This window comes from Bufo bufo, chromosome 1 (assembly GCF_905171765.1).
Source record: "Bufo bufo chromosome 1, aBufBuf1.1, whole genome shotgun sequence".
In the NCBI taxonomy this organism is placed as follows: domain Eukaryota; kingdom Metazoa; phylum Chordata; class Amphibia; order Anura; family Bufonidae; genus Bufo; species Bufo bufo.
Genome location: NC_053389.1, coordinates 840,004,324 through 840,029,120, shown reverse-complemented (window position 1 = coordinate 840,029,120; position 24,797 = coordinate 840,004,324). Strand labels below are relative to the sequence as shown.

The following is a 24,797-nucleotide window of genomic DNA, read 5'->3' as shown; positions in this document are numbered from 1 at the left end:
GAAGGACAGGCCATAGAGACAGATGGACAGAAGAGACAGATGAACAGAAGAGACAGACCAGGGAGACAGATAGACAGAAAAGATAGGCTAGGGAGATAGAGGAGGCCGACCGGAGAGAGAGATGGCAAGAAGAGACAGGCTAGGAAGACAGGCGGACAGAAGAGACAGGCTGCGGAGACAGACCAGGGAGACAGACGGACAGAAGAGACAGGCAGAGGAGGCAGACTGCAGAGACAGACAGAAGAGCCAGGGGAGCATGCAGGAAGGCAGTCACAAGAGGGCCTCAGATGGACTCCTCATAGATGACCTCCAATGTTCTACAGCCTCTGAACCCAGGACAATAATGATGAACATTCACAGTGGGAAGGACATTTAAGACACTGGACAAGACACGGATGATGGGCTTTACTGAGCAGCATGTGTAGAACATACGGTGGATGTCACTTTGGGTGAAGAAGGTCTCTTACCTGGAGGAGATGCTCCATGCCTGGAGAAAGGCCTTTCACTATTGCAGTGTCCATTTGAGAACTTGGTGGGGCAGATGGTGGAATGGTAACCGGGGGGGCATATGGTGTAATCAGATTGTAACTCGGGGGCTCATCAGAAACCTTGTGAGCTGGTCGTGTATCTAGAAAGAGTGGGGAGACTAAATAAGAAGTTCTAGAGACCAGAACATTCATGATCCAGTAAATGGAGAGGACCCGATGATAGACCTGGTTACCATAGTGGTTAACGCCTGCCATTCCCGGTTTGAGAATGTTTTACCAGGTCATTCTCATACTATTTAAGCTAGTAACCCATAGGATTCTAACTTCGAGACCTTCTATACATCTGTACACTGGGCGTTTATCCGTGGACTGTACGTTCAGGGGATTAGTCGACATAAAACGAGGTCCAGAGACTTTCTGCATCAGCTTCAGGACCTGGTTATGGAGGGAACAGAGATACGTTGAATACCCCTCGTTGGTGACGGCGCAGATAGACCTTAAAAATACTTTACTCCAAACTGCTGATAATAGCCGCTTTTTTTCTCAAGCAAAAATATTTTGAGGCTGGGAAGAGTTCTGGCAGGTTGCTGGCCAGAATTGTTCGGGCGCAAGATGTCCCATCAAAAGTACTGTCCATGCAGAGATCTGATGGATGTGTGGTTAGAGCAGACTCTGATATTCTGGCAGTATTATAAAAACCTGTATGAATGTGAGCTAGGAGTGGGCTGTGTAGCAGATTACCTGGCTGGGATCGCCACCCCACGGCTCTCCGCTGAGTGCGCCGCTTACTTAGATCAACCACTGTCATTGACGGAATTGGAGGAGGCGCTCAAATCATTCCTGGGCAAAAAGGCTACCGGGTTAGAAGGACTTCCGGCGGAGTTCTTTTAAAAAAATATAACACCCTCTTATTACCCAAATTGTTGTCGGTGTTCAATGATTCCCTTCAAAAAGGGGAGCTCCCCGCTTCTATGAAGGAGGCAATAATAGTTGTTCTGCCAAAGCCCGGGAAAGCCCCGACTCTCCCCGATTCCTACAGACCGATATCATCAGATATTAAGATCCTGGCGAAGGTCCTGGCAAGCAGGCTACAAGCCGTAATCTCCACCATTATACATAGTGATCAAGCTGGTTTTATGCCAGACAAATCTACCTCAATTAACCTTCGACGACTGTTCCTCAATATCCAGAGGCAGTCGGAGTCGGCAGGAAGGCGGGCTATAATATCCCTAGATGCCGCCAAAGCCTTCGACAGCGTTGAATGGTGTTATCTATGGGACGTGCTGAGGGTCATGAGATTGGGGGATACTTTTATTTCCTGGGTTTATTATACAGTGGTCCCACAGCGAGGATTGGGGCAAACAGAGGTACATCGGACGCCTTTAAGTTGGGGAGAGGTACTGGTCAAAGACGCCTCTTATCTCCTCTCTTATTCCCCATTGCAATTGAGCCATTGGCATGCCTGCTTCGTTCAGCTAACAGAATTGCGGGGTTCCCAATATGAGCCGGGGAGGAACGCGTCTCATTATACGCAGACGAGATGCTCATACAGTCCTGATCAAAAGTTTAAGACCACTTGAAAAATCAAATTTATCATGGCTGGATCTTAACAAGGTTCCAAGTAGAGCTTCAACATGCAACAAGAAGAAATGGGAGGGAGACAAAACATTTTTTGAGCATTCAATTTAATGAAAATAACGAATAAACTGAAACAGGCTGTTTTTCAGCTGATCAAAAGTTTAGGACCACACCTCAAAAAAAACTAAACCCCCCCAAAACAGAAATCCAACTTCCAAACATGAGCTCAGTAATGAGTAGCTCCGCCGTTATTGTTTCGGCAGCTTGATGCAAGCGTTTCCACGAGGTGAGTGGGAACATTTCTCCAAGTGGTGAAGACGGCGCACGAAGGCCATCTACTGTCTGGAACTGCTGTCCATTTTTGTAAACTTCCCTTGCCATCCATCCCCAAAGGTTCTCAATTGGATTTAGATCGGGGAACACACAGGATGGGCCAAAAGAGTGATGTTATCCTCCTGGAAGAAGCCCCTTGTCCTGCGGGCATTGTGTACTGTAGCGTTGTCCTGGTGAAAAACCCAGTCTTCCTGCGTCCCACCTCAGCAGTGATGGCGCGCTGTGAGAGACCCTGCTCATGCAGTTCAACAACCCGACCACCTTCAAAAAGGGAGAGTTTTTTTTGCCTTTGCCATCACATCGTGTGACTACCTGACAGAGAATGACAATGAATCCACATCTTTGCACAGATTTGGCCTTTTAAAGGCATGTGGTCCTAAACTTTGGATCAGCTGAAAAACACCCTGTTTCAGTTTATTCGCTGTTTTCATTAAATTGAATGCTCAAAAAATGTTCTGTCTCCCTCCCATTTCTTCCTGTTGCATGTTGAAGCTCTACTTGGGACCTTGTGAAGATCCAGCCATGATACATAGGATTGTTGGCCATTTTTCAAGTGGTCTTAAACTTTTGATCAGGACTGTATATGTGGGGGATGTGGAAAGGTCGCTGGGACCACTAATGTCCCTTATAATTTGGGGATAGGTCCGGTCTTCGTATAAATTGGGACAAGTCCATCCTGTTCCCGCTGGACCCGGTAACTGACAGTCTCTCCCTGTCTGCAGGTCGCTCACAGCTTCAAGTATCTGGGGATTGTGGTTTCGTCTAATATCGGGCATTACGTGAAAAATAATGTGGAGCCACTCCTGGACCGCATGTCTGAGAAGATCAGTGTGTGGTGTAGACTCCCAATGTCTGAGATAGGTAGAAGTAACCTCCTTAAGATGATACGTATGCCGAAACGTTGGGATGTCCTACATAACTCCCCCGTTTGGACCCCACAACAGATTTTTTTTTGAATCCAAGGGTTATTCAGAAGTCTGATTTGGGCCAGGATTCGGTTGGCTACTTTACAAAGAGGGAAGGATTCTGGGGGGTCTCTCTAATTCTAATCCATGGCTATAATCTGTTAGCGACCTAAGATTAATAACCTCCATAATTCGTCCTCTCACTCCCGTCTTCAAGGCTTTTCTCGAGCTGCACCTACTCTCTGGAATACTCTGCCCTGGAATACTAAGTCAATCCACAACTTCTCCACCTTCAAACGTGCCTTAAAAACACTATCTTTTCAGGCAGGCTTATCAAGCTACCTAAAATGACTTTTCCCCGACTAAACCTCCCCCCACCACTCCTCTGGCCTAAACTCGATCCTCTAGCAGTCCCAAACCTAAAGCAGATCGGCCGGCACTAATCCTACTTATCACAATCAACTACCTGATGTGTCACCTCCAATTCCTCATAGATTGTAAGCTCTTGCGAGCAGGGCCCCGACTCCTAGTGTTTCAGTTGTATATTAGCCAGTTACTTTTGTTTTGCACATGAACCCTGTGTTAAAGACGCTTATCGTATTATGGTCCCACCTGGTCCAGGGCGCTTTATTGTCTCTTGAGAGACATCTGTGAATTGTAGTTAAAGCAATGCTTACTGTCTGAACATCGGGTTTGTCTCTATATGGATTTCCCTTTCTTGTATTTAATTTTTTTGTTCCTTTCTGTATGTTCTAAACTTGTTAATAAAAAATTATCTGATTTAAAAAAAGAAACGAAAAAAAAAACATCTGTACACTGGTCAGCATTGTCTTCTACTGAGAAACAGCTTCTTCACTTTCAGGTTCCTCTAAGACAGGCATGCTCAACCTGTGGCCCTCCAGCTGTTGCAAAACTACAACTCCCATCATTCCCTGACAGCCTACAGCTATCATCCTACAGAAGGGCATTGTGGGAGTTGTAGTTTTACAACAGCTGGAGGGCCGCAGGTTGAGCATCCCTGCATAAAGAGCTAGACATAGCCAGGTCCTTCTGTGAGCTGAACTCCTCTTTCTTCTGTGAGATGGACATCTTCAGGTTCCTTTATGAGGATGGCTACTTCATGTTTCCCTATTAGAAGCATACCCCCAGGTTCGTCTAGGACAGTGATGGCTAACCTCCGGCACTCCAGCTGTGGTGACACTACGATTCCCAGCATGCTCCATTCATTTCTATGGAGTTCTAAAAACAGCCAAGCAAGAGTGCATGCTGGGAGTCGTAGTTTTACCACAGCTGGATTTCCAGAGGTTAGCCATCTTAGGTCTAGGAGATGAGATCCCTCTAGAAGATGGACATCTCCAGGTTCTTCTAAGAACTGGACATCTTCATCTCCGGGTTCCTCTATGAGATAGACACCCCCAGGTTCCTCGACTGGATGTGTCCTCCTGATTTCTGTAGGAGATGGACATCTCCAGGATTCCTCTATGAGATAGACACCCCCAGGTTCCTGCAGGAGATGGACATCTCCAGGTTACTCTATGAGATGTACATCTCCAGGTTCCTCGACGAGATGTGTTCTCCTGAATGCTTTGACTTCAGCTTGTGTCTGCAGTTCTGGCCTGGATGATCTCCTTGTCTGGTCATCTTGTAGGCTGTAGGGTTTCCAGAACAGGAAGACATCTTGGGGTGCCATGAGGTCCACAGTGATCAGCTGGTCAGTTCTAGGCAGGTAAGTCTGCAGTATGAACACAATGTAGAGTGTGCAGGAGCAGGAAGCATGGCAGTAAATTACCTGTGGATGTCATGTTGAGGAGGCGCGAGGCACCAGGTCCAGATATATCTAAAAGACACAACAATCAGTCCAGAATCCAAGTTGTATGGATTAGTGGGAGGAGTTGTAGGGGGCAGTGGGAGGGGCTGTCTGGGAAAGTGGGAGGAGTTCTTCAGTTACCCCCCTGCCCTCCTGGAGGGGCAGCCGCCCCCGCCCTCACTCACCCATCTTTTCTTCAGTTAACCCCCGCCCTCCTAGAGGGGAAGCTGCCCCCACCCTCACTCAGCCTTCTCTTGGAGGGGCATCCTCTCCAGCCCTCTCTCACCCGTTTGTTCTTCTGCCGCCCCACACTCACTCACCCGTCTCGTCTTCAGTTACCCCCGCCTTCTCTCACCCGTCTCTTCTTCAGTTACCCCCCGCTCTCACTCACCCGTCTCTTCTTCAGTTACCCCCCGCCTTCTCTCACCCGTCTCTTCTTCAGTTACCCCCGCCCTCACTCACCCGTCTCTTCTTCAGTTACCCCCCCTCACTCACCCGTCTCTTCTTCAGTTACCCCCGCTCTCACTCACCCGTCTCTTCTTCAGTTACCCCCCGCTCTCACTCACCCGTCTCTTCTTCAGTTACCCCCCGCTCTCACTCACCCGTCTCTTCTTCAGTTACCCCCCGCTCTCACTCACCCGTCTCTTCTTCAGTTACCCCCCCGCTCTCACTCACCCGTCTCTTCTTCAGTTACCCCCGCTCTCACTCACCCGTCTCTTCTTCAGTTACCCCCCGCTCTCACTCACCCGTCTCTTCTTCAGTTACCCCCCGCCCTCACTCACCCGTCTCTTCTTCAGTTACCCCCCGCCCTCACTCACCCGTCTCTTCTTCAGTTACCCCCCGCCCTCACTCACCCGTCTCTTCTTCAGTTACCCCCCGCTCTCACTCACCCGTCTCTTCTTCAGTTATCCCCCGCTCCTACTCACCCGTCTCTTCTTCAGTTACCCCCCGCTCTCACTCACCCGTCTCTTCCTCAGTTACCCCCCGCTCTCACTCACCCGTCTCTTCTTCAGTTACCCCCCCCCCCTCACTCACCCGTCTCTTCTTCAGTTACTCCCCGCTCTCACTCACCCGTCTCTTCTTCAGTTACCCCCCCGCTCTCTCACCCGTCTCTTCTTCAGTTACCCCCCCGCTCTCACTCACCCGTCTCTTCCTCAGTTACCCCCCCCCTCACTCACCCGTCTCTTCTTCAGTTACCCCCGCTCTCACTCACCCGTCTCTTCTTCAGTTACCCCCCCGCTCTCACTCACCCGTCTCTTCTTCAGTTACCCCCCGCTCTCTCACCCGTCTCTTCTTCAGTTACCCCCCCTCACTCACCCGTCTCTTCTTCAGTTACCCCCGCTCTCACTCACCCGTCTCTTCTTCAGTTACCCCCCCCTCACTCACCCGTCTCTTCTTCAGTTACCCCCCGCCCTCACTCACCCGTCTCTTCTTCAGTTACCCCCGCCCTCACTCACCCGTCTCTTCTTCAGTTACCCCCCCCCCCCCTCACTCACCCGTCTCTTCTTCAGTTACCCCCGCTCTCACTCACCCGTCTCTTCTTCAGTTCCCCCCCGCTCTCACTCACCCGTCTCTTTTTCAGTTACCCCCCGCTCTCACTCACCCGTCTCTTCCTCAGTTACCCCCCGCTCTCACTCACCCGTCTCTTCTTCAGTTACCCCCCCGCTCTCACTCACCCGTCTCTTCTTCAGTTACCCCCCGCTCTCACTCACCCGTCTCTTCTTCAGTTACCCCCCGCCCTCACTCACCCGTCTCTTCTTCAGTTACCCCCGCTCTCACTCACCCGTCTCTTCTTCAGTTACCCCCCCGCTCTCACTCACCCGTCTCTTCTTCAGTTACCCCCCGCCCTCACTCACCCGTCTCTTCTTCAGTTACCCCCCGCTCTCACTCACCCGTCTCTTCTTCAGTTACCCCCCCCGCTCTCACTCACCCGTCTCTTCTTCAGTTACCCCCCGCTCTCACTCACCCGTCTCTTCTTTAGTTCCCCCCGCTCTCACTCACCCGTCTCTTCTTCAGTTACCCCCCGCTCTCACTCACCCGTCTCTTCCTCAGTTACCCCCCGCCCTCACTCACCCGTCTCTTCTTCAGTTACCCCCCGCTCTCACTCACCCGTCTCTTCTTCAGTTACCCCCCCGCTCTCACTCACCCGTCTCTTCTTCAGTTACCCCCCGCTCTCACTCACCCGTCTCTTCCTCAGTTACCCCCCGCTCTCACTCACCCGTCTCTTCTTCAGTTACCCCCCGCTCTCACTCACCCGTCTCTTCCACAGTTACCCCCCGCTCTCACTCACCCGTCTCTTCTTCAGTTACCCCCCGCTCTCACTCACCCGTCTCTTCCTCAGTTACCCCCGCTCTCACTCACCCGTCTCTTCTTCAGTTACCCCCCGCCCTCACTCACCCGTCTCTTCTTCAGTTACCCCCCGCCCTCACTCACCCGTCTCTTCTTCAGTTACCCCCGCTCTCACTCACCCGTCTCTTCTTCAGTTACCCCCGCTCTCACTCACCCGTCTCTTCCTCAGTTACCCCCCCGCTCTCACTCACCCGTCTCTTCCTCAGTTACCCCCCGCCCTCACTCACCCGTCTCTTATTCAGTTCCCCCCGCCCTCACTCACCCGTCTCTTATTCAGTTACCCCCCGCTCTCACTCACCCGTCTCTTCTTCAGTTACCCCCCGCCCTCACTCACCCGTCTCTTCTTCAGTTACCCCCCGCTCTCACTCACCCGTCTCTTCTTCAGTTACCCCCCGCTCTCTCACCCGTCTCTTCTTCAGTTACCCCCCCTCACTCACCCGTCTCTTCTTCAGTTACCCCCGCTCTCACTCACCCGTCTCTTCTTCAGTTACCCCCCCCTCACTCACCCGTCTCTTCTTCAGTTACCCCCCGCCCTCACTCACCCGTCTCTTCTTCAGTTACCCCCGCCCTCACTCACCCGTCTCTTCTTCAGTTACCCCCCCCCTCACTCACCCGTCTCTTCTTCAGTTACCCCCGCTCTCACTCACCCGTCTCTTCTTCAGTTCCCCCCCGCTCTCACTCACCCGTCTCTTTTTCAGTTACCCCCCGCTCTCACTCACCCGTCTCTTCCTCAGTTACCCCCCGCTCTCACTCACCCGTCTCTTCTTCAGTTACCCCCGCTCTCACTCACCCGTCTCTTCTTCAGTTACCCCCCCGCTCTCACTCACCCGTCTCTTCTTCAGTTACCCCCCGCCCTCACTCACCCGTCTCTTCTTCAGTTACCCCCCGCTCTCACTCACCCGTCTCTTCTTCAGTTACCCCCCCGCTCTCACTCACCCGTCTATTCTTCAGTTACCCCCCGCTCTCACTCACCCGTCTCTTCTTCAGTTCCCCCCCCGCTCTCACTCACCCGTCTCTTCTTCAGTTCCCCCCCCGCTCTCACTCACCCGTCTCTTCTTCAGTTACCCCCCGCTCTCACTCACCCGTCTCTTCTTTAGTTCCCCCCGCTCTCACTCACCCGTCTCTTCTTCAGTTACCCCCCGCCCTCACTCACCCGTCTCTTCTTTAGTTACCCCCGCTCTCACTCACCCGTCTCTTCTTCAGTTACCCCCCCGCTCTCACTCACCCGTCTCTTCTTCAGTTACCCCCCGCCCTCACTCACCCGTCTCTTCTTCAGTTACCCCCCGCTCTCACTCACCCGTCTCTTCTTCAGTTACCCCCCCGCTCTCACTCACCCGTCTATTCTTCAGTTACCCCCCGCTCTCACTCACCCGTCTCTTCTTCAGTTCCCCCCCCGCTCTCACTCACCCGTCTCTTCTTCAGTTACCCCCCGCTCTCACTCACCCGTCTCTTCTTTAGTTCCCCCCGCTCTCACTCACCCGTCTCTTCTTCAGTTACCCCCCCGCCCTCACTCACCCGTCTCTTCTTCAGTTACCCCCCGCTCTCACTCACCCGTCTCTTCTTCAGTTCCCCCCCCGCTCTCACTCACCCGTCTCTTCTTCAGTTACCCCCCGCTCTCACTCACCCGTCTCTTCCTCAGTTACCCCCCGCTCTCACTCACCCGTCTCTTCTTCAGTTACCCCCCGCTCTCACTCACCCGTCTCTTCCTCAGTTACCCCCCGCTCTCACTCACCCGTCTCTTCTTCAGTTACCCCCCGCTCTCACTCACCCGTCTCTTCCTCAGTTACCCCCGCTCTCACTCACCCGTCTCTTCTTCAGTTACCCCCCGCCCTCACTCACCCGTCTCTTCTTCAGTTACCCCCCGCCCTCACTCACCCGTCTCTTCTTCAGTTACCCCCGCTCTCACTCACCCGTCTCTTCTTCAGTTACCCCCGCTCTCACTCACCCGTCTCTTCCTCAGTTACCCCCCCGCTCTCACTCACCCGTCTCTTCCTCAGTTACCCCCCGCCCTCACTCACCCGTCTCTTATTCAGTTCCCCCCGCCCTCACTCACCCGTCTCTTATTCAGTTACCCCCCGCTCTCACTCACCCGTCTCTTCTTCAGTTACCCCCCGCCCTCACTCACCCGTCTCTTCTTCAGTTACCCCCGCTCTCACTCACCCGTCTCTTCTTCAGTTACCCCCCCGCTCTCACTCACCCGTCTCTTCTTCAGTTACCCCCCGCTCTCTCACCCGTCTCTTCTTCAGTTACCCCCCCTCACTCACCCGTCTCTTCTTCAGTTACCCCCCCCCTCACTCACCCGTCTCTTCTTCAGTTACCCCCCGCTCTCACTCACCCGTCTCTTCTTCAGTTACCCCCCGCTCTCACTCACCCGTCTCTTCTTCAGTTACCCCCCCCTCACGCACCCGTCTCTTCTTCAGTTACCCCCCGCCCTCACTCACCCGTCTCTTCTTCAGTTACCCCCCGCCCTCACTCACCCGTCTCTTCTTCAGTTACCCCCCGCTCTCACTCACCCGTCTCTTCTTCAGTTACCCCCGCTCTCACTCACCCGTCTCTTCCTCAGTTACCCCCCCGCTCTCACTCACCCGTCTCTTCTTCAGTTACCCCCCGCTCTCACTCACCCGTCTCTTCTTCAGTTACCCCCTGCCCTCACTCACCCGTCTCTTCTTCAGTTACCCCCGCCCTCACTCACCCATCTCTTCTTCAGTTACCCCCCGCTCTCACTCACCCGTCTCTTCTTCAGTTACCCCCCCCCCTCACTCACCCGTCTCTTCTTCAGTTACCCCCCGCCCTCACTCACCCGTCTCTTCTTCAGTTACCCCCCGCTCTCACTCACCCGTCTCTTCTTCAGTTACCCCCGCTCTCACTCACCCGTCTCTTCCTCAGTTACCCCCCCGCTCTCACTCACCCGTCTCTTCTTCAGTTACCCCCCGCTCTCACTCACCCGTCTCTTCTTCAGTTACCCCCCGCTATAACTCACCCGTCTCTTCTTCAGTTACCCCCCGCCCTCACTCACCCGTCTCTTCTTCAGTTACCCCCGCTCTCACTCACCCGTCTCTTCTTCAGTTCCCCCCCGCTCTCACTCACCCGTCTCTTCTTCAGTTACCCCCGCTCTCACTCACCCGTCTCTTCCTCAGTTACCCCCCCGCTCTCACTCACCCATCTCTTCTTCAGTTACCCCCGCTCTCACTCACCCGTCTCTTCTTCAGTTACCCGCGCCCTCACTCACCCGTCTCTTCTTCAGTTACCCCCCCCTCACTCACCCGTCTCTTCTTCAAATACCCCCCGCTCTCACTCACCCGTCTCTTCTTCAGTTACCCCCGCTCTCACTCACCCGTCTCTTCTTCAGTTACCCCCCGCTCTCACTCACCCGTCTCTTCTTCAGTTACTCCCCGCTCTCACTCACCCGTCTCTTCTTCAGTTACCCCCCGCCCTCACTCACCCGTCTCTTCCTCATTTACCCCCCGCTCTCACTCACCCGTCTCTTCTTCAGTTACCCCCGCTCTCACTCACCCGTCTCTTCTTCAGTTACCCCCCGCTCTCACTCACCCGTCTCTTCTTCAGTTACCCCCCCGCCCTCACTCACCCGTCTCTTCCTCAGTTACCCCCCGCTCTCACTCACCCGTCTCTTCTTCAGTTACCCCCCCTCACTCACCCGTCTCTTCTTCAGTTACCCCCGCCCTCACTCACCCGTCTCTTCCTCAGTTACCCCCCCTCACTCACCCGTCTCTTCTTCAGTTACCCCCCCTCACTCACCCATCTCTTCTTCAGTTACCCCCCCCTCACTCACCCGTCTCTTCTTCAGTTACCCCTCACTCTCACTCACCCGTCTCTTCTTCAGTTACCCCTCACTCTCACTCACCCGTCTCTTCTTCAGTTACCCCCCGCTCTCACTCACCCGTCTCTTCCTCAGTTACCCCCGCCCTCACTCACCCGTCTCTTCTTCAGTTACCTCCGCTCTCACTCACCCGTCTCTTCTTCAGTTACCCCCTCACTCACCCGTCTCTTCTTCAGTTACCCCCCGCTCTCACTCACCCGTCTCTTCTTCAGTTACCCCTCACTCTCACTCACCCGTCTCTTCTTCAGTTACCCCCCGCTCTCACTCACCCGTCTCTTCTTCAGTTACCCCCGCTCTCACTCACCCGTCTCTTCCTCAGTTACCCCCCCGCTCTCACTCACCCGTCTCTTCCTCAGTTACCCCCCGCCCTCACTCACCCGTCTCTTCTTCAGTTACCCCTCACTCTCACTCACCCGTCTCTTCTTCAGTTACCCCCCGCTCTCTCATCCGTCTCTTCTTCAGTTACCCCCCCGCTCTCACTCACCCGTCTCTTCTTCAGTTACCCCCCGCCCTCACTCACCCGTCTCTTCTTCAGTTACCCCCCCGCTCTCACTCACCCGTCTCTTCTTTAGTTACCCCCCCGCTCTCACTCACCCGTCTCTTCTTCAGTTACCCCCCCTCACTCACCCGTCTCTTCTTCAGTTACCCCCCGCTCTCACTCACCCGTCTCTTCTTCAGTTACCCCCGCCCTCACTCACCCGTCTCTTCTTCAGTTACCCCCCGCTATCACTCACCCGTCTCTTCCTCAGTTACCCCCCGCTCTCACTCACCCGTCTCTTCTTCAGTTACCCCCGCTCTCACTCACCCGTCTCTTCTTCAGTTACCCCCGCTCTCACTCACCCGTCTCTTCCTCAGTTACCCCCCCGCTCTCACTCACCCGTCTCTTCCTCAGTTACCCCCCCGCTCTCACTCACCCGTCTCTTCTTCAGTTACCCCCCCGCTATCACTCACCCGTCTCTTCCTCAGTTACCCCCCGCTCTCACTCACCCGTCTCTTCTTCAGTTACCCCCCCGCTCTCACTCACCCGTCTCTTCTTCAGTTACCCCCCCCCCTCTCTCACCCGTCTCTTCTTCAGTTACCCCCCCGCCCTCACTCACCCGTCTCTTCTTCAGTTCCCCCCCCGCTCTCACTCACCCGTCTCTTCTTCAGTTACCCCCCGCTCTCACTCACCCGTCTCTTCCTCAGTTACCCCCCGCTCTCACTCACCCGTCTCTTCTTCAGTTACCCCCCGCTCTCACTCACCCGTCTCTTCCTCAGTTACCCCCCGCTCTCACTCACCCGTCTCTTCTTCAGTTACCCCCCGCTCTCACTCACCCGTCTCTTCCTCAGTTACCCCCGCTCTCACTCACCCGTCTCTTCTTCAGTTACCCCCCGCCCTCACTCACCCGTCTCTTCTTCAGTTACCCCCCGCCCTCACTCACCCGTCTCTTCTTCAGTTACCCCCGCTCTCACTCACCCGTCTCTTCTTCAGTTACCCCCGCTCTCACTCACCCGTCTCTTCCTCAGTTACCCCCCCGCTCTCACTCACCCGTCTCTTCCTCAGTTACCCCCCGCCCTCACTCACCCGTCTCTTATTCAGTTCCCCCCGCCCTCACTCACCCGTCTCTTATTCAGTTACCCCCCGCTCTCACTCACCCGTCTCTTCTTCAGTTACCCCCCGCCCTCACTCACCCGTCTCTTCTTCAGTTACCCCCGCTCTCACTCACCCGTCTCTTCTTCAGTTACCCCCCCGCTCTCACTCACCCGTCTCTTCTTCAGTTACCCCCCGCTCTCTCACCCGTCTCTTCTTCAGTTACCCCCCCTCACTCACCCGTCTCTTCTTCAGTTACCCCCCCCCTCACTCACCCGTCTCTTCTTCAGTTACCCCCCGCTCTCACTCACCCGTCTCTTCTTCAGTTACCCCCCGCTCTCACTCACCCGTCTCTTCTTCAGTTACCCCCCCCTCACGCACCCGTCTCTTCTTCAGTTACCCCCCGCCCTCACTCACCCGTCTCTTCTTCAGTTACCCCCCGCCCTCACTCACCCGTCTCTTCTTCAGTTACCCCCCGCTCTCACTCACCCGTCTCTTCTTCAGTTACCCCCGCTCTCACTCACCCGTCTCTTCCTCAGTTACCCCCCCGCTCTCACTCACCCGTCTCTTCTTCAGTTACCCCCCGCTCTCACTCACCCGTCTCTTCTTCAGTTACCCCCTGCCCTCACTCACCCGTCTCTTCTTCAGTTACCCCCGCCCTCACTCACCCATCTCTTCTTCAGTTACCCCCCGCTCTCACTCACCCGTCTCTTCTTCAGTTACCCCCCCCCCTCACTCACCCGTCTCTTCTTCAGTTACCCCCCGCCCTCACTCACCCGTCTCTTCTTCAGTTACCCCCCGCTCTCACTCACCCGTCTCTTCTTCAGTTACCCCCGCTCTCACTCACCCGTCTCTTCCTCAGTTACCCCCCCGCTCTCACTCACCCGTCTCTTCTTCAGTTACCCCCCGCTCTCACTCACCCGTCTCTTCTTCAGTTACCCCCCGCTATAACTCACCCGTCTCTTCTTCAGTTACCCCCCGCCCTCACTCACCCGTCTCTTCTTCAGTTACCCCCGCTCTCACTCACCCGTCTCTTCTTCAGTTCCCCCCCGCTCTCACTCACCCGTCTCTTCTTCAGTTACCCCCGCTCTCACTCACCCGTCTCTTCCTCAGTTACCCCCCCGCTCTCACTCACCCATCTCTTCTTCAGTTACCCCCGCTCTCACTCACCCGTCTCTTCTTCAGTTACCCGCGCCCTCACTCACCCGTCTCTTCTTCAGTTACCCCCCCCTCACTCACCCGTCTCTTCTTCAAATACCCCCCGCTCTCACTCACCCGTCTCTTCTTCAGTTACCCCCGCTCTCACTCACCCGTCTCTTCTTCAGTTACCCCCCGCTCTCACTCACCCGTCTCTTCTTCAGTTACTCCCCGCTCTCACTCACCCGTCTCTTCTTCAGTTACCCCCCGCCCTCACTCACCCGTCTCTTCCTCATTTACCCCCCGCTCTCACTCACCCGTCTCTTCTTCAGTTACCCCCGCTCTCACTCACCCGTCTCTTCTTCAGTTACCCCCCGCTCTCACTCACCCGTCTCTTCTTCAGTTACCCCCCCGCCCTCACTCACCCGTCTCTTCCTCAGTTACCCCCCGCTCTCACTCACCCGTCTCTTCTTCAGTTACCCCCCCTCACTCACCCGTCTCTTCTTCAGTTACCCCCGCCCTCACTCACCCGTCTCTTCCTCAGTTACCCCCCCTCACTCACCCGTCTCTTCTTCAGTTACCCCCCCTCACTCACCCATCTCTTCTTCAGTTACCCCCCCCTCACTCACCCGTCTCTTCTTCAGTTACCCCTCACTCTCACTCACCCGTCTCTTCTTCAGTTACCCCTCACTCTCACTCACCCGTCTCTTCTTCAGTTACCCCCCGCTCTCACTCACCCGTCTCTTCCTCAGTTACCCCCGCCCTCACTCACCCGTCTCTTCTTCAGTTACCTCCGCTCTCACTCACCCGTCTCTTCTTCAGTTACCCCCTCACTCACCCGTCTCTTCTTCAGTTACCCCCCGCTCTCACTCACCCGTCTCTTCTTCAGTTACCCCTCACTCTCACTCACCCGTCTCTTCTTCAGTTACCCCCCGCTCTCACTCACCCGTCTCTTCTTCAGTTACCCCCGCTCTCACTCACCCGTCTCTTCCTCAGTTACCCCCCCGCTCTCACTCACCCGTCTCTTCCTCAGTTACCCCCCGCCCTCACTCACCCGTCTCTTCTTCAGTTACCCCTCACTCTCACTCACCCGTCTCTTCTTCAGTTACCCCCCGCTCTCTCATCCGTCTCTTCTTCAGTTACCCCCCCGCTCTCACTCACCCGTCTCTTCTTCAGTTACCCCCCGCCCTCACTCACCCGTCTCTTCTTCAGTTACCCCCCCGCTCTCACTCACCCGTCTCTTCTTTAGTTACCCCCCCGCTCTCACTCACCCGTCTCTTCTTCAGTTACCCCCCCTCACTCACCCGTCTCTTCTTCAGTTACCCCCCGCTCTCACTCACCCGTCTCTTCTTCAGTTACCCCCGCCCTCACTCACCCGTCTCTTCTTCAGTTACCCCCCGCTATCACTCACCCGTCTCTTCCTCAGTTACCCCCCGCTCTCACTCACCCGTCTCTTCTTCAGTTACCCCCGCTCTCACTCACCCGTCTCTTCTTCAGTTACCCCCGCTCTCACTCACCCGTCTCTTCCTCAGTTACCCCCCCGCTCTCACTCACCCGTCTCTTCCTCAGTTACCCCCCCGCTCTCACTCACCCGTCTCTTCTTCAGTTACCCCCCCGCTATCACTCACCCGTCTCTTCCTCAGTTACCCCCCGCTCTCACTCACCCGTCTCTTCTTCAGTTACCCCCCCGCTCTCACTCACCCGTCTCTTCTTCAGTTACCCCCCCCCCTCTCTCACCCGTCTCTTCTTCAGTTACCCCCCCGCCCTCACTCACCCGTCTCTTCTTCAGTTACCCCCCGCTATCACTCACCCGTCTCTTCCTCAGTTACCCCCCGCTCTCACTCACCCGTCTCTTCTTCAGTTACCCCCCCGCTCTCACTCACCCGTCTCTTCTTCAGTTACCCCTCACTCTCACTCACCCGTCTCTTCTTCAGTTACCCCCCGCTCTCACTCACCCGTCTCTTCTTCAGTTACCCCTCACTCTCACTCACCCGTCTCTTCCTCAGTTACCCCCCCGCCCTCACTCACCCGTCTCTTCTTCAGTTACCCCCCCGCTCTCACTCACCCGTCTCTTCTTCAGTTACCCCCCCCTCACTCACCCGTCTCTTCTTCAGTTACCCCCCCCTCACTCACCCGTCTCTTCTTCAGTTACCCCTCACTCTCTCTCACCCGTCTCTTCCTCAGTTAACCCCTCACTCACCCGTCTCTGCAGCACTTGTTGTGTTTCGAGCGGGGCTGGGATAAGGGAGGGACTCCTAACATGACGGGAGGAAGCACCGCCCAGTGGAAGAGTTACCGCCCCCTCCCCCTCCCCTCCCCCTCCCCCTCCCTGAGCGGCGGCGCTATTTTTGGTTTCTGCCATATCCGACGCCTCGGAGGAAAGTCTCCCATCTATAAGGTCGGATGAGGGGAGCGGCGCCCCCTGCCGGGCGGAGGAGGTTCTCGGGAGTCGCCGCCGGCTGCTGCCGCCTACGGGTCCTGTATGAGGTCAATTCTGAGACATTTCGGGCTCCTCCTGGACGACGTTATACAGATTAGATCTGGATTACACCCCCCCCCCCTACTCACACCCGATAGACCACTAGGGGCCCCCCTACTCACACATACTCGGACCACTAGGAGCCCCCCTACTCACACTCATACTCGGACCACTAGGGGCCCCCCTACTCACACTCACACCCCAAGGACCACTAGGGGCCCCCTACTCACACTCATACTCGGACCACTAGGGGCCCCCTACTCATACTCGGACCACTAGGGGCCCCACTACTCACACTCATACTCGGACCACAAGGGGCCCCCCTACTCACACTCATACTCGGACCACTAGGGGCCCCCTACTCACACTCGGACCACTAGGGGCCCCCCTACTCACACTCGGACCACTAGGGGCCCCCCTACTCACACTCGGACCACTAGGGGCCCCCCTACTCACACTCGGACCACTAGGGGCCCCCCTACTCACACTCGGACCACTAGGGGCCCCCCTACTCACACTCGGACCACTAGGGGCCCCCATACTCATACTCGGACCACTAGGGGCCCCCCTACTCACACTCATACTCGGACCACTAGGGGCCCCCCTACTCACACTCATACTCGGACCACTAGGGGCCCCCCTACTCACACTCATACTCGGACCACTAGGGTGCCCCCTACTCACACTCATACTTGGACCACTAGGGGCCCCCTACTCACACTCGGACCACTAGGGGCCCCCCTACTCACACTCATACTCGGACCACTAGGGGTCCCCCTACTCACACTCATACTCGGACCACTAGGGGGCCCCCTACTAACACTCGGACCACTAGGGGCCCCCTCTACTCACACTCATACTCGGACCACTAGGGGTCCCCCTACTCACACTCATACTCAGACCACTAGGGGGCCCCCCTACTCACACTCGGACCACTAGGGGCCCCCCCTACTCACACTCATACTCTGACCACTAGGGGTCCCCCTACTCACACTCATACTCGGACCACTAGGGACCCCCTACTCACATTCATACTCGGACCACTAGGGGGCCCCCTACTCACACTCATACTCGGACCACTAGGGGGCCCCCTACTCATACTGGACCACTAGGGGGCCCCCCTACTCACACTCGGACCACTAGGGGCCCCCCCTACTCACACTCATACTCGGACCACTAGGGGGCCCCCCTACTCACACTCGGACCACTAGGGGCCCCCCCTACTCACACTCATACTCGGACCACTAGGGGGCCCCCCTACTCACACTCGGACCACTAGGGGCCCCCCCTACTCACACTCATACTCGGACCACTAGGTTTCCCCCTACTCACACTCACACTCGGACCACTAGGGGGCCCCCCTACTCACACTCATACTCGGACCACTAGGGGGCCCACTACTCACACTCATACTCGGACCACTAGGGGTCCCCCCTACTCATACTCATACTCAGACCACTAGGGGCCCCCCTACTCATACTCGGACCACTAGGGGCCCCCCTACTCATACTCGGACCACTAGGGGCCCCCCTACTCACACTCATACTCGGACCACTAGGGGCCCCCCTACTCATACTCGGACTACTAGGGGCCCCCCTACTCACACTCATACTCGGACCACTAGGGGCCCCCCTACTCACACTCATACTCGGACCACTAGGGGCCCCCCTACTCATACTCATACTCGGACCACTAGGGGCCCCCCTACTCACACTCATACTCGGACCACTAGGGGCCCCCCTACTCACACTCGGACCACTAGGGGGCCCCCTACTCACACTCATACTCGGACCACTAGGGGGCCCCCTACTCACACTCACACTCGGACCACTAGGGGGCCCCCTACTCACACTCATACTCGGACCACTAGGGGGCCCCCTACTCACACTCATACTCGGACCACTAGGGGTCCCCCTACTCACACTCATACTCGGACCACTAGGGGCCCCCCTACTCACACTCATACTCGGACCACTAGGGGGCCCCCTACTCACACTCATATTCGGACCACTAGGGGGCCCCCTACTCATACTCGGACCACTAGGGGGCCCCCCTACTCACACTCGGACCACTAGGGGCCCCCCCTACTCACACTCATACTCGGACCACTAGGGGCCCCCCTACTCATACTCGGACCACTAGGGGGCCCCCCTACTCACACTCGGACCACTAGGGGCCCCCCTACTCACACTCATACTCGGACCACTAGGGGCCCCCCCTACTCATACTTATACTCGGACCACTAGGGGCCCCCCTACTCACACTCATACTCGGACCACTAGGGGCCCCCCTACTAACACTCATACTCGGACCACTAGGGGCCCCCCCTACTCACACTCATACTCGGACCACTAGGGGCCCCCCTACTCACACTCATACTCGGACCACTAGGGGCCCCCCCTACTCATACTCGGACCACTAGGGCCCCCCCTACTCACACTCGGACCACTAGGGGGCCCCCTACTCACACTCATACTCGGACCACTAGGGGCCCCCCTACTCACACTCATACTCGGACCACTAGGGGTCCCCCCTACTCACACTCACACTCGAACCACTAGGGGTCCCCCCTGCTCATACTCATACTCAGACCACTAGGGGCCCCCCTACTCACACTCATACTCGGACCACTAGGGGCCCCCCCTACTCATACTCATACTCGGACCACTAGGGGCCCCCCTACTCACACTCATACTCGGACCTCTAGGGGCCCCCCTACTCATAATCGGACCACTAGGGGCCCCCCCTACTCACACTCATACTCGGACCACTAGGGGCCCCCCTCCTCACACTCATACTCGGACCACTAGGGGCCCCCTCTACTCATACTCATACTCGGACCACTAGGGGCCCCCCTACTCACACTCATACTCGGACCACTAGGGGCCCCCCCTACTCATACTCATACTCGGACCACTAGGGGTCCCCCTACTCACACTCATACTCGGACCACTAGGGGCCCCCCTACTCACACTCGGACCACTAGGGGGCCCCCTACTCATACTCGGACCACTAGGGGGCCCCCTACTCACACTCATACTCGGACCACTAGGGGCCCCCCTACTCACACTCATACTCGGACCACTAGGGGCCCCCCTACTCACACTCATACTCAGACCACTAGGGGCCTCCCTACTCGAACTCATACTCGGACCACTAAGGGGCCCCCTACTCACACTCATACTCGGACCACTAGGGGTCCCCCTACTCACACTCATACTCGGACCACTAGGGGGCCCCCTACTCACACTCATACTCGGACCACTAGGGGGCCCCCTACTCACACTCATACTCGGACCACTAGGGGGCCCCCTACTCATACTCGGACCACTAGGGGGCCCCCCTACTCACACTCGGACCACTAGGGGCCCCCCCTACTCACACTCATACTCGGACCACTAGGGGCCCCCCTACTCATACTCTGACCACTAGGGGGCCCCCTACTCACACTCGGACCACTAGGGGCCCCCCTACTAACACTCATACTCGGACCACTAGGGGCCCCCCTACTCATACTCATACTCGGACCACTAGGGGCCCCCCTACTCACACTCATACTCGGACCACTAGGGGCCCCCCTACTCACACTCATACTCGGACAACTAGGGGCCCCCCTACTCACACTCATACTCGGACCACTAGGGGCCCTCCTACTCACACTCATACTCGGACCACTAGGGGCCCCCCCTACTCATACTCATACTCGGACCACTAGGGGCCCCCCTACTCACACTCATACTCGGACCACTAGGGGTCCCCCCTACTCACACTCGGACCACTAGGGGGCCCCCTACTCACACTCATACTCGGACCACTAGGGGCCCCCCTACTCACACTCATACTCGGACCACTAGGGGTCCCCCCTACTCACACTCACACTCGGACCACTAGGGGTCCCCCCTACTCATACTCAGACCACTAGGGGCCCCCCTACTCATACTCGGACCACTAGGGGCCCCCCTACTCATACTCGGACCACTAGGGGCCCCCCTACTCACACTCATACTCGGACCACTAGGGGCCCCCCTACTCATACTCGGACCACTAGGGGCCCCCCCTACTCACACTCATACTCGGACCACTAGGGGCCCCCCTACTCACACTCATACTCGGACCACTAGGGGCCCCCCCTACTCATACTCATACTCGGACCACTAGGGGCCCCCCTACTCATACTCGGACCACTAGGGGCCCCCCTACTCACACTCGGACCACTAGGGGGCCCCCTACTCACACTCATACTCGGACCACTAGGGGGCCCCCTACTCACACTCATACTCGGACCACTAGGGGCCCCCCTACTCACACTCATACTCGGACCACTAGGGGCCCCCCTACTCACACTCATACTCGGACCACTAGGGGCCCCCCTACTCACACTCATACTCGGACCACTAGGGGGCCCCCTACTCACACTCATACTCGGACCACTAGGGGTCCCCCTACTCACACTTATACTCGGACCACTAGGGGCCCCCCTACTCACACTCATACTCGGACCACTAGGGGGCCCCCTACTCACACTCATACTCGGACCACTAGGGGGCCCCCTACTCATACTCGGACCACTAGGGGGCCCCCCTACTCACACTCGGACCACTAGGGGCCCCCCCTACTCACACTCATACTCGGACCACTAGGGGCCCCCCTACTCATACTCGGACCACTAGGGGGCCCCCCTACTCACACTCGGACCACTAGGGGCCCCCCTACTCACACTCATACTCGGACCACTAGGGGCCCCCCCTACTCACACTCATACTCGGACCACTAGGGGCCCCCCTACTCACACTCATACTCGGACCACTAGGGGCCCCCCTACTCACACTCATACTCGGACCACTAGGGGCCCCCCCTACTCACACTCATACTCGGACCACTAGGGGCCCCCCTACTCACACTCATACTCGGACCACTAGGGGCCCCCCCTAATCATACTCATACTCGGACCACTAGGGGCCCCCCTACTCACACTCATACTCGGACCACTAGGGGTCCCCCCTACTCACACTCACACTCGGACTACTAGGGGGCCCCCTACTCACACTCATACTCGGACCACTAGGGGTCCCCCTACTCACACTCATACTCGGACCACTAGGGGCCCACCTACTCACACTCATACTCGGACCACTAGGGGGCCCCCTACTCACACTCATACTCGGACCACTAGGGGGCCCCCTACTCATACTCGGACCACTAGGGGGGCCCCCTACTCACACTCGGACCACTAGGGGCCCCCCTACTCACACTCATACTCGGACCACTAGGGGCCCCCCTACTCATACTCGGACCACTAGGGGGCCCCCCTACTCACACTCGGACCACTAGGGGCCCCCCTACTCACACTCATACTCGGACCACTAGGGGCCCCCCCTACTCATACTCATACTCGGACCACTAGGGGCCCCCCTACTCACACTCATACTCGGACCACTAGGGGCCCCCCTACTAACACTCATACTCGGACCACTAGGGGCCCCCCCTACTCACACTCATACTCGGACCACTAGGGGCCCCCCTACTCACACTCATACTCGGACCACTAGGGGCCCCCCCTACTCATACTCGGACCACTAGGGGCCCCCCTACTCACACTCACACTCGGACCACTAGGGGGCCCCCTACTCACACTCATACTCGGACCACTAGGGGCCCCCCTACTCACACTCATACTCGGACCACTAGGGGTCCCCCCTACTCACACTCACACTCGGACCACTAGGGGTCCCCCCTGCTCATACTCAGACCACTAGGGGCCCCCCTACTCACACTCATACTCGGACCACTAGGGGCCCCCCCTACTCATACTCATACTCGGACCACTAGGGGCCCCCCTACTCACACTCATACTCGGACCACTAGGGGCCCCCCTACTCATAATCGGACCACTAGGGGCCCCCCCTACTCACACTCATACTCGGACCACTAGGGGCCCCCCTCCTCACACTCATACTCGGACCACTAGGGGCCCCCTCTACTCATACTCATACTCGGACCACTAGGGGCCCCCCTACTCACACTCATACTCGGACCACTAGGGGCCCCCCTACTCACACTCGGACCACTAGGGGGCCCCCTACTCACACTCATACTCGGACCACTAGGGGGCCCCCTACTCACACTCATACTCGGACCACTAGGGGCCCCCCTACTCACACTCATACTCGGACCACTATGGGCCCCCCTACTCACACTCATACTCGGACCACTAGGGGCCCCCCTACTCACACTCATACTCGGACCACTAGGGGGCCCCCTACTCACACTCATACTCGGACCACTAGGGGTCCCTCTACTCACACTCGGACCACTAGGGGCCCCCCTACTCACACTCATACTCGGACCACTAGGGGGCCCCCTACTCACACTCATACTCGGACCACTAGGGGGCCCCCTACTCATACTCGGACCACTAGGGGGCCCCCCTACTCACACTCGGACCACTAGGGGCCCCCCCTACTCACACTCATACTCGGACCACTAGGGGCCCCCCTACTCATACTCAGACCACTAGGGGGCCCCCCTACTCACACTCGGACCACTAGGGGCCCCCCTACTCACACTCATACTCGGACCACTAGGGGCCCCCCCTACTCATACTCGGACCACTAGGGGCCCCCCTACTCATACTCGGACCACTAGGGGCCCCCCTACTCACACTCGGACCACTAGGGGGCCCCCTACTCACACTCATACTCGGACCACTAGGGGCCCCCCTACTCACACTCATACTCGGACCACTAGGGGTCCCCCCTACTCACACTCACACTCGGACCACTAGGGGGCCCCCTACTCACACTCACACTCGGACCACTAGGGGGCCCCCTACTCACACTCACACTCACACTCGGACCACTAGGGGGCGTCTCTTCAGAAAGTGATAAATGTTTGTAGAATGAAAAAGTCTGAGTGAATCGACTCTGGACGAAACATCCGAAGTTGATTCGCATAAAACGTCGCTGGAGTATTGTACGGAGCGCGCGGCGCACAGAATTAGAATGTATTGGCTCCGATGAGCCGAAGTTATTACTTCAGGACGTCTCGCGAGACCTCGGGTAATTACTTCAGAGATGAGATTCTACCGTAAGACACCAGTGTTACCGCGGTGATAACTCATCGGAGCCAATACATTCTAATACTGTGCGCCGCGCTCCGTGCAATATTCTAACGACGTTTTATGCAAATCAACTTCAGATATTTTATCCGAAGTTGATTCGCTCAGCCTTAGAACTCTGCGGCTTTCCAATAGGCTTTGTGCCTCTGCTTGCTGTCACTGACTGGGAACATCACATTCAGAGGCTGAAGACCAGTACAGATGCAATAATTCTCATAGCTGAGGGTTTGTTACAATGTCCAGACTCACTCATTGCGCTGATACATTGTATCTAACAGCTGAGGGGAGAGATATGTGGATACAGTGATGTAGACTGGATACAAGTGTAGCAAACCCTCTGCGGCCAGTAGGATTAGGTCACATGGGTTTGTAGTCTCTGGGTGCAAGTAATCATTGTTTCCATTCACTGAGGTAATCAGAGTAAGTACATTATCATCAGATTGTGGTATCAGAGTCCCTGTCCAACTCCTCTGTCCTCCTCCAGACTCCTCTGTCCTCCCTCCAGACCCCTCTGTCCTCCCTCCAGACCCCTCTGTCCTCCCTCTAGACCCCTCCGTCCTCCCTCCAGACCCCTCTGTCCTCCTTCAGACCCCTCTTTCCTCCCTCCAGACCCCTCTGTCCTCCTCCAGACTCCTCTGTCCTCCCTCCAGACCCCTCTGTCCTCCCTCCAGACCCCTCTGTCCTCCCTCCAGACCCCTCCGTCCTCCCTCCAGACCCCTCTGTCCTCCTCCAGACCCCTCTGTCCTCCCTCCAGGCCCCTCTTTCCTCCCTCCAGACCCCTGTGTCCTCCTCCAGACCCCTCTGTCCTCCCTCCAGACCCCTCTGTCCTCCTTCCAGACTCCTCCGTCCCCCCTCCAGACCCCTCCGTCCTCCCTCCAGACCCCTCCGTCCTCCCTCCAGACCCCTCCGTCCTCCCTCCAGACCCCTCTGTCCTCCCTCCAGACCCCTCTGTCCTCCCTCCAGACCCCTCTGTCCTCCCTCCAGACCCCTCTGTCCTCCCTCCAGACTCCTCTGTCCTCCCTCCAGACTCCTCCGTCCTCCCTCCAGACCCCTCTGTCCTCCTCTAGACCCCTCTGTCCTCCTCTAGACCCCTCTGTCCTCCTCTAGACCCCTCTGTCCTCCTCTAGACCCCTCTGTCCTCCTCTAGACCCCTCCGTCCTCCCTCCAGACCCCTCCGTCCTCCCTCCAGACCCCTC

General features: G+C 56.9%; 1 protein-coding gene across 3 annotated transcripts in view; it reads right to left on the bottom strand.

Annotated features, from left to right (window-relative positions):
* LOC120986703 (phospholipid scramblase 3-like) overlaps positions 1 to 16,235 on the bottom strand; it is a 270,830-nt gene extending 254,595 nt beyond the window's left edge. Inside the window, exons 1-2 of one of the 3 annotated variants that reach the window (XM_040415401.1) lie at positions 16,206 to 16,235; positions 5,094 to 5,141 (exon numbers count right to left, since the gene is read on the bottom strand). In XM_040415401.1, coding sequence (XP_040271335.1) covers positions 5,094 to 5,106 — 13 coding nt within the window. In that variant the 5' untranslated portion in view covers positions 5,107 to 5,141; positions 16,206 to 16,235. Of the gene's footprint in view, positions 1 to 5,093; positions 5,142 to 5,296; positions 5,339 to 16,174 lie in introns of those variants that run through there. The other 2 variants (XM_040415402.1, XM_040415390.1) reach the window with 2 other exon arrangements.
* Positions 16,236 to 24,797: the final 8,562 nt, after the last annotated feature.